This window comes from Augochlora pura, chromosome 7 (assembly GCF_028453695.1).
Source record: "Augochlora pura isolate Apur16 chromosome 7, APUR_v2.2.1, whole genome shotgun sequence".
In the NCBI taxonomy this organism is placed as follows: domain Eukaryota; kingdom Metazoa; phylum Arthropoda; class Insecta; order Hymenoptera; family Halictidae; genus Augochlora; species Augochlora pura.
The window spans coordinates 29,131,131-29,146,159 of NC_135778.1; the positions used below are offsets into that span (position 1 = coordinate 29,131,131).

General features: G+C 34.8%; 5 protein-coding genes across 7 annotated transcripts; 3 read left to right on the forward strand and 2 right to left on the reverse strand.

Moving 5' to 3' along the window:
* Nucleotides 1–319: 319 nt before the first annotated feature.
* Nucleotides 320–1,127, reverse strand: Nd-b22 (NADH dehydrogenase (ubiquinone) B22 subunit). Its single transcript, XM_078186546.1, has 2 exons — nt 928–1,127; nt 320–646 (listed from the first exon to the last, which is right to left on the reverse strand). The coding sequence occupies exons 1-2, from the start codon at nt 1,035–1,037 to the stop codon at nt 325–327; spliced, it is 432 nt and encodes a 143-aa protein (XP_078042672.1). The 5' UTR covers nt 1,038–1,127; the 3' UTR covers nt 320–324.
* Nucleotides 1,128–1,547: 420 nt separating this feature from the next.
* Nucleotides 1,548–3,835, forward strand: LOC144473276 (uncharacterized). Of its 2 annotated transcripts, XM_078187007.1 has the most exons (5): nt 1,548–2,228; nt 2,541–2,676; nt 2,745–3,054; nt 3,118–3,195; nt 3,268–3,835. In XM_078187007.1, the coding sequence occupies exons 1-5, from the start codon at nt 2,060–2,062 to the stop codon at nt 3,547–3,549; spliced, it is 975 nt and encodes a 324-aa protein (XP_078043133.1). In that variant the 5' UTR covers nt 1,548–2,059; the 3' UTR covers nt 3,550–3,835. The 2 variants fall into 2 exon arrangements, with proteins under 2 accessions (XP_078043133.1, XP_078043132.1); XM_078187006.1 differs by having other exon boundaries at nt 1,549–2,228; nt 2,745–3,195.
* Nucleotides 3,836–4,084: 249 nt separating this feature from the next.
* On the forward strand, nt 4,085–6,726 carry LOC144473872 (FAD-dependent oxidoreductase domain-containing protein 1). The gene is made up of 7 exons (XM_078188206.1): nt 4,085–4,437; nt 4,753–5,025; nt 5,107–5,592; nt 5,701–5,855; nt 5,930–6,016; nt 6,094–6,247; nt 6,327–6,726. Exons 1-7 carry the CDS (start codon nt 4,351–4,353, stop codon nt 6,579–6,581), a joined length of 1,497 nt encoding a protein of 498 aa, XP_078044332.1. The 5' UTR covers nt 4,085–4,350; the 3' UTR covers nt 6,582–6,726.
* A 745-nt stretch (nt 6,727–7,471) lies between these two features.
* On the forward strand, nt 7,472–8,883 carry LOC144473873 (COMM domain-containing protein 3). Its single transcript, XM_078188207.1, has 3 exons — nt 7,472–7,604; nt 7,677–7,948; nt 8,007–8,883. Exons 1-3 carry the CDS (start codon nt 7,472–7,474, stop codon nt 8,175–8,177), a joined length of 576 nt encoding a protein of 191 aa, XP_078044333.1. The 3' UTR covers nt 8,178–8,883.
* LOC144473870 (uncharacterized) lies at nt 8,626–14,838 on the reverse strand. 2 transcript variants are annotated; one of them, XM_078188204.1, is made up of 6 exons: nt 14,366–14,838; nt 14,022–14,143; nt 13,749–13,901; nt 13,323–13,681; nt 10,952–13,247; nt 8,626–10,372 (listed from the first exon to the last, which is right to left on the reverse strand). In XM_078188204.1, exons 2-6 carry the CDS (start codon nt 14,140–14,142, stop codon nt 9,879–9,881), a joined length of 3,423 nt encoding a protein of 1,140 aa, XP_078044330.1. In that variant the 5' UTR covers nt 14,143; nt 14,366–14,838; the 3' UTR covers nt 8,626–9,878. The 2 variants fall into 2 exon arrangements, with proteins under 2 accessions (XP_078044330.1, XP_078044329.1); XM_078188203.1 differs by having other exon boundaries at nt 8,626–13,247.
* Between the last annotated feature and the right edge of the window lie 191 nt (nt 14,839–15,029).

Below are 15,029 nucleotides of genomic sequence, written 5' to 3' on the forward strand. Positions count from 1 at the left end.
TCGAAACGTGTTTCTGTTATTGAAATCGTACGCCATAGAAAACATTATTAAACCATAGAAGAAGAGTGAGATAGATTTGAAAACGATACCATAGCATAGGATATGTAAATATGTAGTCTACAACAGCACCGCTCGTGACGACTTTTGAAGCAAAATTTCGAAAATACATTCAAATAAGTGCAACAGTAATTTACTTTTAATTAGATTTAATATGAAATTGAAGACCAGGGGCATATAAAATCCAAGGTATTATTATTATACATAATTATTAATTATTATTGTTTATATTTATGTCTACAAAGTTCTTGAATGTCACATGTTCTATTATTTTTTACTAGTTTCAGGAGTTGAAGGATACATTTTGTAATAGAACTTTTCATATTCCTTCTTCATCTCTTCTCTCTTTGCAAAGTATTTTGGATACTGTGCTTTTTCAACTGGATGCCAGTAATCAATAAAATGATCTGGCAGGGGTACTACATTGTTTTTAGTTATTCCACCTTCAGAGTCAGGGAACTTTTTAGGCTGGTAGTTTGGATTTCGGAAGAGTTCCTCTTCGCCTTCCAACAGGAGCTTCTTTGCAAGACGAGCATCTTTTATATTTCTGTTCTCTTCAAAACGTTGTCTCACTAATGTAGCTTGATATCTTCATAAACAAAAAATTAATTACAAGATTATGAAGTGAATACCTGACCAAACTATTTAACTAATATTGTACAAGGTTACTCTTATAAAAAACAAAAAGTTGATAATAGATAACGTCGTCTTGTCACTTTTTATAGGTTATGTAATTAAAAGTTGATATAATTGTAGTTCACATAATTTAAAATACATGAGAATAAAGATATTTGCAAAAATAGAAATGATTTAGAAATTTTAGAATTAAAATATTTGAATTCAAAATTATGATTATGCTTACACACAGACCTAAATTCATGTTTCCACATATTAAAATCATCCAAAGTGCGTAAAACGCGTTTGTATAGCCTGCACACCCTTTGACTATGGGTAATTAATCCTGATGGTATCTGTGCCATCCCTTTCGAATTTTGAAACTATGTTCTTTTGAATTATTATTTTATGTTACAAACGACTGTTATGCAATGTATGTACAATGAATTGCCATGAACTATGGCATGAAGAGAACGTAACCTAGAGGGAAAACTACAAGAATTTCAAACTTAAAATTATGATAGTAGTCAATAATTACTTACAATAATATTTAATACAATTTTAATTTGTCGATTAAGTTTTTAAAAAGAAAACTGTCCTCTAGTTTGTATGAAAAATCTGTAGAATATTGAACGAAAAGATTTTAGAATTTAGTTGAACTTTTAAGATATTTAAAGTATTGATACATCTATTGGTGAATATAAATCAATAGATACACATGTACAATTACAATTTAATATAAAATATAACAAAGCTTTTGTAGCTTTTGGATGTATTGTTTGCATAACGTTATTAGAGAAAAATCACACCTAAATTGCGATTCAAAACAAAACGAGTGCACAATTGACTTCCGGTTAAACATTGCGACGGAAGTGTAGTTTCTGCCAAAGTATGATGACTGCCACTAATATTCCTTATTGTTAACCTTCTTAACGCCCGATTCTAAGAACGCGACGTAATTTTTCCTACAATTAAGGAAACTTTTCATAAACATGATAATCGTAGTGCAATGAGTTTAAGCCTTGCTATCGATCATAAACAATTTAATCAAATTCAAAAATCCTCTTGATAAAAATGATTCAACCTTGAATTTTGTTCACAATTGAGCGACAAAATAGCAATGCAATTATATTTCCGAAATTCCACTTGTTCACTCGAATAACCTTAAATTTGATCGATTTGATTAATCAAAACGAAAGTAACGATAAATAAAATCATTCATTTCAGTTTTATTTCAGAAGATGATTAATTGAATTGCAAATGTAATAATTCATTTTTCGTAATATTTATAATCTCGGTTCTTTCAATTTGAGGTTAGGAGTGTAGATCCAGTTTTCAATATTGAAGATCATTGTTTACTTGCTCCGAACGATTCTCAACGGGCGAAATGGTGCCAACGATGCCGCCTGATTCGCATAAAATCTCTCTGAAGATCATTGAGGCGATAAAACAGCACCCGGTTTTGTACAATGCAGATGTGAAGGGCTCCTCGGTTAAGCTACAAGAATTCCGGCAGAAGGTTTGGAAGAGGATTTCCGACGAGCTCGGCCTCGATCGTATGGACATGTTTACTTTTTTCCGCTTCTTTCAGTATTAATTTAAATAGAAAACTAGTGGAAATAGGTACCAATCAAGTTTCTCAAACTATACTGTTGGTTACTTCAGTTTCATTTATTATACATTGAAGAGCCAAATTGAAAAAATACTACAAAGTTTCAATAACAAGAATAGTATAAGTTTAATGAAACTGTATTGGTAGCATTCACTGTCCACAATATTAAAATGTGGCATAAAACTATAAAATCAAATGTGTTAGAAATTAATTCATAAATTTGATTATATTAGTGTATTTATATCAAAATTCTCAGCTACCTGGGTACGATTGAGGTGGAAAAACTTAAGGGACACTTACTGCCGCATACTCAAGTATAAAAATAAAACAGAGAAAGGAGTACGCAGAAAAAAATGGATTTTTGAGGATCATCTCAGTTTTCTAAAGTTCCCGTAAGTCTATTACTATTTTTATAATTAATTGAGGTACATATACTAATTTTGTAATATTCTTTAATCAGATACGAGTCTGATTACCAACCACAAAGTATAGAATTGACAGAAGACTACATCCAGGATATAAATGCTGGTGGAATTAGTTCTGAAGGTCTTCTGGAACAACTAGAGGATCATAATGATGAAGACTATAGTGAATACTTGGAAATCCTAGAAGAGACAACTGCAGATCCCATTTTGAGTCAAGATTCTATGGAACTGACAGATAATGGGGATAGTAGAGTGAAAAATGTGGAGGAGGAAACCTTGGTGAATGATATTGATATGTATACACAACAAATCCAGTCAAAGTATAGGAAAATAAGACCAAAGAAGGTGAAGGTTGAGCCAACAGAAGTGCCCACAACTTACAGTATATTGAAAACATCACCATTTCAGAATAGGACAGTGAATACACCAATTTTTGTTACTACATCAGTTGCAGACAGTCCAAATAAAACTGTCCACAAAGTCGATGTAGGTATAATGATAAATATGTTTTTTTTTGTTTTATTAAAGATATAGTTGTTACTGATTTTCAATTTACAGGATACAAGAAATAATTATGATCAAGTATATCTAGCTCCAGAAGGAAAAAGCAGTATTGAATTATTTTTTGACAGTATGGCACAGACTGTCAAGCGACTCCCACCTAAAGCACAAGCAGATATCAAAATGAATATTTGTAAAATTGTGACAGAAGCAGAGCTCAGATATTCAGGACGTAGTACACCACAGAGTACACAACAGTTTATTGCACCACCTGGGATGATTCCTAAATTAGTTCTAATACCGTGCAACATGATTGATAGACAAACCAATAAGGGTTGACGATTTTTAATGTTGGTTTCTGTCAAGTCAAGAATTATTGTGATATACTGTAAAATAAACAAATTCTGAAAATAGTACCAATGAAGGAAAAAAATAAGATAATAATTGCTGGAGCAATGAAAGTATTCCAATAAAGACAATTTTTGTAATTAGTGTGGTGTTCTCTGTTTTGTAATATACATTGACGAAGATTGTTTATGTACATAGGTGCTGTCGTTATATCTTAACCTGTTGTTATACAATAATACAGTTATTTTAATAAAATCATTGCTAGATCTCATTTGTACCCAGTTGTATAATTTTTTATATAAACATTTTTATTAAATCAGTATTGTTTTTTTATATAACAAATTAATTCTATTATGAGCCTGTGGATCTTTATTTCACGGATAATTAATTTATGAATATAGCTTTTATGATGAAAGCACAAGAAATTCCCATAGTTGAATTATATTGCAAATAACAAGGTACAAATAATTTTGATTTGAAAAAATATCGAATCGATGATCGATATATCGCGAGACAGATATCTACATGTTCATACGTACTGGATTGTATAATGTAACATGTGCCATAAATAATACCTGCACATGGAATCAAGATATCACTTTTTTATCTGATTTACGATTAAGAACTGCAAGCATATAGATTTGATATTGAAAACAAAAATATGGGCATTATCTTATCATTTCAGGAAAGATCACAGAAGACTCTAATAAAATCGGGTATAATAGGTTAATGATATGAAATCGACCGCACTTGATTTCAAGCGGCAGTGAGCAGCTACTGTAAATTATAAATATGTTATTGACAGTGTTTAAATACGAAAAGTGGATTAACTTCCTACAAAAATGTGTCTTTGTTCAAAATAGAACTTTCGTTGACAAAGTAAGTTAATTAAAGTTTATAAATTAGTTATCAAAACACTGTCCAGTAGTGTTTAAATAATTTGTATTCATTTTTTATGACTTAAATTACCATAAAATTTAAGAAAATATTGACTTTTGTTTTGCTTACTATTGTTACAAATTATTATAACTCAATTAATTTATCTAGTTGAATCACAAAAGAAAGTAGGAAATGGAAGATTTCGGAGTAAGATAGAAGATTTTGGAGTAAATTATTCTTTAATTACATCTATATTTTTTGCATTTTATTATACTATTATATTAATTTCATGATATTGTTTTCTCAACATTTCAGCGGATAATTACAATAAATGATCAGAAGAAAGAGAATTCTCAATTAAAAAAACTAAAACAATTTAAAAACCGTTTAGAAACATTAAAAGATACCATTGTACCATGGGATCCACAAGACAATATAGTCCCATGGTCAGATCGGCCGCCAATAAGACCAGCATGTTGTGATGTTGCAGTGATTGGTGGGGGTGCAATAGGTAGTTCTGTAGCTTACTGGTTGAAGAGACGATGTTTTAGAGACCTTAGAGTTGTAGTTGTTGAGAAAGATCCACGGGTAAGTGTTTTACATTAAAGAAGTGTTTGACTAAATATTAAAGAGTTTAAAATCATTAAATTAATTATATAATTATTATAGTACTCCACAGCATCAACAGTTCTTTCTGTTGGTGGTCTGCGCCAGCAGTTTTCTCTGCAAGAGAACATTGAAATGTCTCTCTTTGGTGCTGAATTCTTACGCAATGTCAACAGTTACCTAGGCATTGATGGAGAACCTGCAATTGACACCTCCTTTCACCCATTTGGTTACTTGATGTTGTCATCAGAGAAGGGAGCTGATACGTTAATGAACAATTCCAAACTCCAAAATTTGCTTGGTGCAAATAATATTTTGATGTCACCAACTAAGTTGAAGGACATGTTCCCATGGATCGACATAGAGGGTGTTGCTTTAGGTTGTTTGGGATTAGAGAAGGAAGGTTGGTTTGATCCATGGACTCTCCTCTGTGCTCTTAAGAAGAAATCAATTTACCAGGGTGTGCAGTATATTTGTGCAGAAGCAATAGGATTTAAATATGTAGAGCAAGAAGATTACATTGACGATAAGAAGTTGGAGAAATTAGTAGTAAGATTTTAGTAGAAGTTTAATTAAATGCTTTGATAAATTTGTAACATCCAAATTGTAATATTAATATAGAAATATTATAGAAGTAAAATGCTTGTTGTTAAATAGATTAGGACTCGAGATGGTGAGGAATGTACTTTAAAATTCGCAGTAGCTGTTCTGGCTGCTGGACCTGCCAGTGGAAATATTGCAAAGCTGGCTGAAGTTGGTGTTGACAAGACCCCTGGCAGGTTACTACACACGCCTTTACCTGTTGAACCGAGGTTAATAATTGACAATAAACTTCATAAAGTTTGTAATTAAAATAATAAATAATACGATAATAATTTTTTTGTAGAAAGAGATATGTTTACTGTTTCCACTGCCCAGATGGGCCTGGTTTAAATACTCCATTGACAGTAGATTATACTGGAACTTATTTCAGGTGAGAGTTATAGTAAATTGTAGATTTATTTAATTTTTTACATGTATTCTATAATTATATTTTAATGTTTATTTTAGGAGAGAAGGTTTAACAGGTAATTACATCTGTGGGAGATCACCAGAAGAGTCGGAAGAACCACCAGCTACAGACTTAAATGTTGATTATGATTATTTTGACGAAAAAGTATGGCCTGTACTCGCACGTAGAGTGCCTGCTTTTGAGAAGTTGAAAGTATGTTTCATTTTAAACTGTCGTTTTTGAAAATATTAAACTAGGTATTGATATAAATAATGCACTTACTATTTTTTAGTTAAAATCCTGTTGGGCTGGATATTATGAATATAATACCTTTGATCAGAATGGAATAATTGGATTGCATCCCTATCATAGAAATTTAATATTTGCAACTGGATTCAGTGGGCATGGGATTCAACAAGCACCAGCCGTAGGTAGAGCGATTTCTGAATTGATTCTTGATAATAAATTCACCACCATTGATTTATCAAAACTTAGTTTTAATAGAATCATTCAGAACTCACCTGTACATGAGGTTAATATTGTATAATAGTTATCTCATTATTGTACATTGCATTTTTTGTATATGTGTAACATTTTGTAATAAGCTATTCTTTTTGTAAATTATTACTGTATATAATATTTTAATTCGCATACTTATAATAAATAAATGTCAATATTTTAAATTGTAATAATGTACACTAATGCTGTTCTTATTTTCATTGTCCACATTATTTTCATGTTTTAATTTTATAAATAATTTTGTACAATATTTTTATTTGCATGTATCTTTATGTCTCAATTAATAATTTCAATTTTAATAAAAATTCGTGTACATTTGTACAAAAGTACAACATTTATTTTTACTATGTAATGTACGTTTTACGAATATTGTATTTTGTTTTTCTTCTCAGACTAAATAGTAATATTAAATTAATGATTAAAAATTGAAGAGTAATAATTCTGCGATTGTTTACATTTCAAATTTAAATGTAACAGTTCCGGCAGTACTGTAGTACTGTGACTGGTCAATTGCGATATTGTAGAATATTTTTTTGTTCTGATAGAGTAAATTAACTCGAAACATTAATGCAGTTTGAAAATCAAAATGTATTAACAAAAATTTGTTTTGGAAACAGATGTTCTTTCAAGAATTAATAATAATAATGATGATAAATGTTATTGAATTACAGAATTTTCAAACATAACCTGTATTCTACAATCACATTTTACATGAACTGTGTGTGGTTGTATTGAATTTTACAACATTTTCAGGTAATTAATATATTTTTTTACTTAATATTAAAATACTTTTTCACTTGAAATGTTGTGTTATGTGTTTATCATAAGAATCATATAAGTTGATTCGAACTACATTGCAATGTTTTTCTGTTTTAGTAGATTTCTACTAAATAAATTGAAACACAGTGATATATAACAATGGAACTATCGAAAGATGTTATTGAAGGTTTTGCAAATATCTCAAATGTAAATATGATCACTGAAGATAATTTCCTGCAGATCTTAGATGCTGTTGTTTCTCACTTACAAGCAAATCCTTTAGAAACGAGTTGTAAGAGACTGGATTTAAAAGCAGCAAATAATATTAAATATTGCAGAATGATGTACATTTACAAAATTGCAGGCATTATCAAGTCAGCAGACTCCAAAGCAATCTTGACAAAGAAAATCTTCACAGATGTTATATGTTTATTCGTAGAAGCAGCTCAGCATGATTTAGATGAAGAGAGTTTAAAAAATCTGCTGTGTCAAACATGTACCAATGAACAAAGAAGAAATAAACTGTGTGAAGCGTATATTAATAATAAGAAAACTATACAGTCTCAATTGGAATCCATAAGTAGTAATCCACCACACATTGTCGATGTAGACTGGCATCTGGATTACCGTGTGAAGGTAATCAATTAATTTGATCCACTAACAATTGCTTTACTCATATAAAAATGATTTCTAGCTGGACACATGTAACTCGCTGGGTGTTCCTCTGTATCATGTACGGCTTAGTACTAAGGAACGTGAGAGAATAAATTATGTAACATTCTCATGTACGATACAGCAGCTGCAAGAGTTAGTGTTTAAGCTTAAGGACGCTATCAGATACTCAGAGAAACTAACTAATGTGTAACTCTGTATAATAGAGTTTATGATTCTTGCTATGGTATTCACTTAAATACAGTGTATGCATGTATGATGTCTTAAGATCGCGTTAGTAGTATTGATGCAGTTACTGCGAATTTGAATAAATAATTGCGTCTAAATAACACTGTCCGACAAATTTTTACTTTCATCGTTCTCATGACTTTTAATATGTTTTAGTTTTATCTGTTTTAGTTTATTAATATCATTTAGTTTTATCGTCTCGAGTTTTTGAGAAATTGAAAATTTAAGATTACTAGTTAGTGAAACGCAAAATTAGTTTAGACAGTGTAATCGTCAATACGCAGCTTATGACATTATGCATGCAAAACGTGAACATTTACACAAGAGAGTTATCATAGTAATCGTTTAATAATAAATTCAATTTTATGCATATAAGTGTAATGGTAAAATCTTCTTACAAACAACAGACTGTGTAAAGTATAATCAACTATATTTTTCTTCTCATAATTAAAACATTCCCTACTTGACGTAGTATTTATTATTTACTGTACTGATAACACGCGCGCGTGTGTGTGAGAGCGTATGTGCGCGCGCACACAAACATACGCGGAACACTTGCATAAATTCGAAAAAACAAATGACGATCAACGTTTCCATAAATAAAACAAATCTCGAAAAAATTCCATTCGATCCGTTTTCCCAGCTGAAAACAGATACCTGGAAAATTTTCTCTTCGTGCTGAAAAAATTCTACACACCCACCATATCTTTTTTTTCCACATTCGCATAAATCACTCACTCACTCACTCAGGTACACCTTGTATACAAAAGAGCCGCGCGCGCACACAACCAATAACTTATTAAAAATACATTGTCGCCTTTTGCTCTACAGTCAGACATCTCTCTAAAAATTGCTTTCTCGTAATAGACAAAAAATACTATCGATATACCGGTTCTTACGTGGCTAGAAAATATGCATGTTAAATTATATTAATGATCGATAATTTCTTGCCTTTTTATATCCTAATACATGATATAGATTTTTTTCTTTGAATTCATTATACATTATGTACAAGTAAACGTGTCTAAAAAAAAGATCGTCAAATATTAAAATTTCTCTATACATTAACTATTTCTTTCTTTCCGGCACTTGGCGAAATCAATGGTGAATCGTTTTTCTTCATTATTTTTGTTTCTTTATCCATGCGTGCTATCTTGATAATTCGGTGCGGTACAATACATCGACAATGACAACTAATCAAGCTGGAAAGAGAGAAACCTCTCGGGGTGTAATAACTTCTTCACAATTCTCCATTTTAACAACTATCTCTTTTGATCGATTCATTTAACGTTACTTCATATATAAGTTTACTGTGTTAAGGCCTCGGAAATTTTCCTATAACTGCTTCCATTTTTTTTTGTCGAGAACCAAGCCAATCGAAAAAATAAACTCTCGTCATCGCTAAATCTATTTCATTGAATCTTCGAGGCTTTGGTTGAATGAGACGACAACAAAATTTCTTCGAAAGCGTCATAAATACTGACTTCGCGAAATCATTTCACATAAATAACGTCACGGATTCTTCGCAGAGTCCCTATCGTCACATTCTCAAAAGCAACGTGCAATCTCCTCATGCCAAGGACCACATGTAAAAAAGCTTCGTCGAAGGTGTGTGAAATGTAGTAACAACAGAAGCGTAAAAATTTTTATAAAAGCATACGCTAGATTACTTTGAACTTTGAAATTGCACCTCCGTCTTGCTCGTCTGGATCTCAGATCTTTTCTCTTGTTCCTCGGGTCTCCCACATTTCTCGCGATTAGACTCCTGTTTCTCAATGCTGTCCGCCTGTGTTTCGTTCTGCTCCTTCTTTTCCATTGGCCCTTCATCACTGATTTTCCCAGCTAGATTTCCATTCATCTGAGACACTGATTTTTCTCTTTTCTTATTTACAGTATCAGTGACCTCATCGGATCGCTTTTTCTCTACACCCTGTCCTTTGCTACACCCCAACGAGCCTTCCTGTGACTGTTCCACAATCTGGGAATTCTCCTGCTTGTTCTTTGATGCAGTAGTCTTGCTCTGTCCAGCGTTGGAAACCGTAGTAAGCGCGGTTGGCTTTGAGTTGTGAATTGTCTCCGTGGTCGTGACATTTTCTGCACTGCTGAAACTGCCAGTCTTAGACAGATTGAATGCACTGAGATCCTCTTGCGGTGCATTCTCTAGAAGAAGTAGATTGTTAGTCTCAAGAGAAGTTGTTGCAACTATCTGAGCCTCAGTTTTGGCCAGACTGTAAGATGTGGGTGAGATTGCAGTTAGGGAAGTGGTCTTGGGTGACTTAGGTGAAGAATAGGTGCTAGGAGGTATTCTCTGGACTGTAGGGGGTTGGGAGACAGAGGAGAACCCAGTGGTTTGTGGCATATAACTGGATCGTTGGTACAATTTGTTGATCGAAGGTGGTAAACTACTGTGGAAGGCACTGGGGGAAGGAATTCCTATTGGAGAGCGGATCAGAGGGTTTGGGAACCTGCTGGCATCTGGGAATGGTGGTGCAAAGTGAGGATAGATTAGTCTAGGATTCATATTTGGTGTCGGAGAAGGAATAAATGGACTTGTCGAGAGCATATTCACTGGTGAATTCTTAGGAGAGATTGGCGAGCCAGTGCTCCTGCAGATGTCCCTTGAGAATGAAGGATTTGGATAGTTTCTAGCGCTTGGGGAGTATGGGGGAGGCGAAACAATGGGCGAGTTGATCGTCGAGACGATTGGAGACAGGGTTTTCGGGTCTATCTTCATCATACTTAGGTTCCCATTTTTTGAACTACTAGAAGTGTTCGTGGTCGATGTCGGCGTAATCGTTGACTGTTCTTTTTCTTTGCTGTCATTGCCGATTCCATACATTGGCTTTACTCCAGAGGCGGGGTTTCCTAAGTACCTCGGCATATTTCTCATCTTGAAGATCTTCGCCGGCTTCGACTGAATTGTTTTGCTCCGCTCGGAGAGCGCAGTTTGATGTAATTGACTTTGCGTCTCTTTGCTTTGATTCTTCACTGCCACGTAATTGTTTTTGGACAATGTAGGGTTCCAGCACCTCGGAGGATCACGAAGAGTTTTGTAGCCCACCGCCTGGTTTTGTTTCTTAGAGGCGGAGGAAGTCTTCTGTATCGAGTGCGACGTGGTCATCGGAGAAGCAGAGGCGAGCGAGGTGGCTCTGTGGCCATCCTTCACATTTGAATAGATATTCTTGTTCTCTGTTGTTATCATAGTGCTGTTGGGAGTATACACGGGCATGCTGGAGATGTTAGCAAGATGCTGCTGTTTGGCAGCGTCGCCTGACGCCGACGACGAACTGCCTTTTCTTCCGATCTTCAGTAAATCTGGAATGTCCGATTTGTTTCTCGTTTCTGTTTTGTTCTTTTCCTTCGAATTCTCCCCGATTTTGGCGCAAATATCGTTTATCTTGGAACCGGAGGCTCCGATCTTAGCACAAATCTCATTCAGGTTTGAGCCCTTTGTGATCAACTCATTTTTGCGGATTGTAGGTTTCATCAAGGAAATCGGAATGGCATCTGGACAAGGAGGGGCGGAGTACACGCTAGTTATCTCCAGGTTTGCTTTTGAAGAGCTCATCACCGACGTCGGATAACTGTTCTTTAAGGAGGAAGAGATACTCATGGGGGACATGGTAAATATAGTTGGATTTTCTGGCATCGATGAGGTCACTATGTTTTCGGGAATCGTGGTGACAGAAAGTTTCTGGACTGTAGATGTCGTTAGACTTTTCAAAGAATTTTTCAGCATTGTACTGTTCACTATATCTTGAACAGTATACGAGAATGTATGCGTACTCTGGCTCACTGTTGGTGTGGAAGGAGTGTTGATTCCATTCCCAACCGATCCAGATAGAGACGTAGTTAGGTTTAGTGTAGCAAGATTCTCATTCGCGAATGGTTCAGCTTGTGTATGCGGTGACTTCTGGGGAACCGTGATAGTTTGCACGCTGACTCTTTGGGTTGATTCTGTAGAGGCTTGGTCCACTGTCTTTTTCTCTGAACCACTCTGCTGCTGATCAGTCAATTGCACATTTTTTACACTGGATTTCGTTTCCTCTGATTCAGAATTGCTTGTGACTGTGATCTGCGTCGAAACAGCAGGTTTAACTTCCTCTGGTTTAGGCGACATTATTTTTGTGGAAGAAATGCTTGACGTTTTGTTCACTGTCACTCCACAACTATTTGTCGTGACTTCCGCAGGATTCGAAACCTCAGTGGATTTTGTATCCACTTTCTTGGACGCCTGCGGAACGACTTTCCTATCTTTTACAGTTTTCTTCAAGGAGCTATTATTGCTATTGTTAATTTGTCCCGTTTTCGGTTGAAACTGTAGCTTCACACTCAGAGCGTTAATTTTTGATCCCGTATTTATGAGCTTGGTCTCATTTTTCGTATGGTGGTTGAGAAACTCTGGTTTCTTCTCTACAATGATGATGTTATTATTATTCTTTGACGATTCCTTCTTATCCTTATCGTCACCAATATTACATTTAGTTTCAGTTTCGTCCACGCATTGCGTTATTTCCTGAGATTGCACATTACTTTTGATTTCGACATTGTTATTATCCGATTCGTTCTTAGATTTCTCCTCATTTTTAATTTTAACGTCGTTTACCTCTTCCATTGAAATTTGTCCGACTTCTATAGTTTTCCTATTATCAAAATCAATCGTTTTATAAGATTCGTCATCTGCGACTTGTTTGTTCACGGATTGCTCGTTACTTTTAGCAATCTCAGTCCTATTATTAGCATTTTCTTGAATGGTTGTTGCATTCACTGTTTCAATATTTGGAACTGATTCTTCGGCTTTTGTATTTTTCTTGAATTCTTGATCAGATATATCTGTGATACTCATTATTCCAGTCTCGGAAATTTTCAGCTGTACTTCTTTCCACTCTCTCTTCACTGTTTTCTCCTCTTCAGAGTCGATAGGATTGATTCCAGCGTGAAGTAACGATGTTTTATAATTGACATTGTCCTCGGAAAGTTTTATTCGCTTCGGAGAAGATTCGAATATCCTGTAACTTAAATGCAATGGCACTTTCTGAAACAAACAGTAACACAATTGTAGGGCCGTGTTTGAAGTATTTCTGAATGCGTAAAGATCATTAATATTTACCCGCCTCCAATGGTAAATATACATCACATCCATCAACGTGTAACTACCGTGTAGTGGTTCCTCCTTATACATAACATCTACCCTGTGTGCATCAGTTAACCCATACTTAGCTCTTATCAATTTCTGCAGGTGAAAAATCGTAACCGCAGCCGGACAACGAAGGTATCTTCTCAGAAAAGGTTTCACAGCTATTTCCTTGACATCATTGGATGGACTAAAGTATTCTAATGACAAACTGAGGGATTCGTCCGGTGAGTATATATGGGATTCTGTGGGTTCTCCTCTTGCTTCTGGAGAAGCTGTTTGAGCACTGGCCTCAGGGTGCTTAGAGTAGAAATCTCTACGACATCGCATCTCATCTGGAATGACATTAATACAATGAAGTTTCTATAGGACACAATCACTATAATAGTTTGGGCAACTTACTTTGGTAGCATCCAGGTACCAATTTGTACACAATGTCCTGCAATGTGTAGTCTGGGCGAATGTTAAGCAGAGGTTTACTTTTGTGTACCTGCACCTCACATATTGGACAGTACTTATTGTTCTCCAGATATTTGACAATGCAGCTCCTGCAAACTATAGTGCACCATTAATTATCTAAATAATCAGATTATTATTTAACTCTTTTGCAACGATATAGTCCAACTGGCTCACCATCAGCAAAAGGTTTAAGAAGTGACAAAAGTATACACATACACGAATGCAGGCACTCGATGATGGTGGTAGCATCAATAAAGTATCCGCCACATAACTTGCACGTCAGCTGGTCGTTGAGCTTGGACAACCTTAAACGATGCCCTCCACTCTGACCTGACATTCTACAAAATATGAAATTCATTTACATGTTAGATGGTCGCACGTAAAAAGTATCAAAATGTAAATTACTACAACATGAAAAATTGATGATATGGCGCGGTACGATTGCATCGTCACGATACAAATAAAGCGGTATCTCCGCACAATTTTCAGTGCGTTTAACGTGGAAAATATAGCATTAGAGCCTTCTCGGTTGATTAATAGATTTGAATTATCAGACTTACGTGGCGAACGACGCGAAAACTGTTCGTTTTATCTAGTAATCGCCATTTGATTGAAGAAGTCAGGAAAGTTGGGTCGGAGCTCGAGGCGAGATTTCACAAATGCTCTTCGCGAAAACATTCATCGAGAAACGAAATCCAATCGAAATTTGTGGAAAACACCGTTCCCTCGAAGCACAGAGTATCGTCGGATCCGACGATTTTGTCAGATTTTTGTCAATTTAGTTCATTGTAAAATAGGCCACGGTGCCAGGAAAAACTGTGAGAGAACGACAGCAAAACAAAATGGTGGATAAACAATCATCCCGATGACATTTCTAAAAACATGGGTTTCTCTCTTCGAATACTCCTTCAACAATATCACACGGGTTTGTTATACAATAATCGATCGAAATAAAAAATGTCAATAATTTGTTTTCCTAGAGGGGTATTCCGAAAAATACAATTGTTACGGACTGAAACAGTCCGACAGATGAAAGGTATCACTTATCGATATGGCTGGAATAGTTTCTCGTTACTTTCAGAGATGGTGCAAGGTTTGTGGCGGAATATTTAAATTGTTCGAATCAGAGGCAGATTGAAATGTTAAGTTAATTTTCATCACTATTTTCCTTCGCTATCTGAAAATTGCAAAATATGTAATAGACATTTGTGAAATGAATTAATG

Excerpts from the sequence above, each read along its gene's own strand:
- LOC144473872 (XM_078188206.1), top strand. The coding sequence starts at position 4,351 with ATGTTATTGACAGTGTTTAAATACGAAAAGTGGATTAACTTCCTACAA. Across the intron at positions 6,017-6,093 it reads TATACTGGAACTTATTTCAG|GAGAGAAGGTTTAACAGGTA; the intron begins GTGAGAGTTATA and ends TGTTTATTTTAG. Across the intron at positions 6,248-6,326 it reads CTGCTTTTGAGAAGTTGAAA|TTAAAATCCTGTTGGGCTGG; the intron begins GTATGTTTCATT and ends ACTATTTTTTAG.
- LOC144473873 (XM_078188207.1), top strand. The coding sequence starts at position 7,472 with ATGGAACTATCGAAAGATGTTATTGAAGGTTTTGCAAATATCTCAAAT. Across the intron at positions 7,605-7,676 it reads AAATCCTTTAGAAACGAGTT|GCATTATCAAGTCAGCAGAC; the intron begins GTAAGAGACTGG and ends ACAAAATTGCAG. Across the intron at positions 7,949-8,006 it reads ATCTGGATTACCGTGTGAAG|CTGGACACATGTAACTCGCT; the intron begins GTAATCAATTAA and ends AATGATTTCTAG.
- Nd-b22 (XM_078186546.1), bottom strand. The coding sequence starts at position 1,037 with ATGGCACAGATACCATCAGGATTAATTACCCATAGTCAAAGGGTGTGC. Across the intron at positions 647-927 it reads ATGTGGAAACATGAATTTAG|ATATCAAGCTACATTAGTGA; the intron begins GTCTGTGTGTAA and ends TTGTTTATGAAG.
- LOC144473276 (XM_078187006.1), top strand. The coding sequence starts at position 2,060 with ATGGTGCCAACGATGCCGCCTGATTCGCATAAAATCTCTCTGAAGATC. Across the intron at positions 2,677-2,744 it reads CTCAGTTTTCTAAAGTTCCC|ATACGAGTCTGATTACCAAC; the intron begins GTAAGTCTATTA and ends TTCTTTAATCAG. Across the intron at positions 3,196-3,267 it reads AAACTGTCCACAAAGTCGAT|GATACAAGAAATAATTATGA; the intron begins GTAGGTATAATG and ends TTCAATTTACAG.
- LOC144473870 (XM_078188203.1), bottom strand. The coding sequence starts at position 14,142 with ATGTCAGGTCAGAGTGGAGGGCATCGTTTAAGGTTGTCCAAGCTCAAC. Across the intron at positions 13,902-14,021 it reads CATCGAGTGCCTGCATTCGT|TTTGCAGGAGCTGCATTGTC; the intron begins GTATGTGTATAC and ends GGTGCACTATAG. Across the intron at positions 13,248-13,322 it reads ATATTTACCATTGGAGGCGG|AAAGTGCCATTGCATTTAAG; the intron begins GTAAATATTAAT and ends TGTTTGTTTCAG.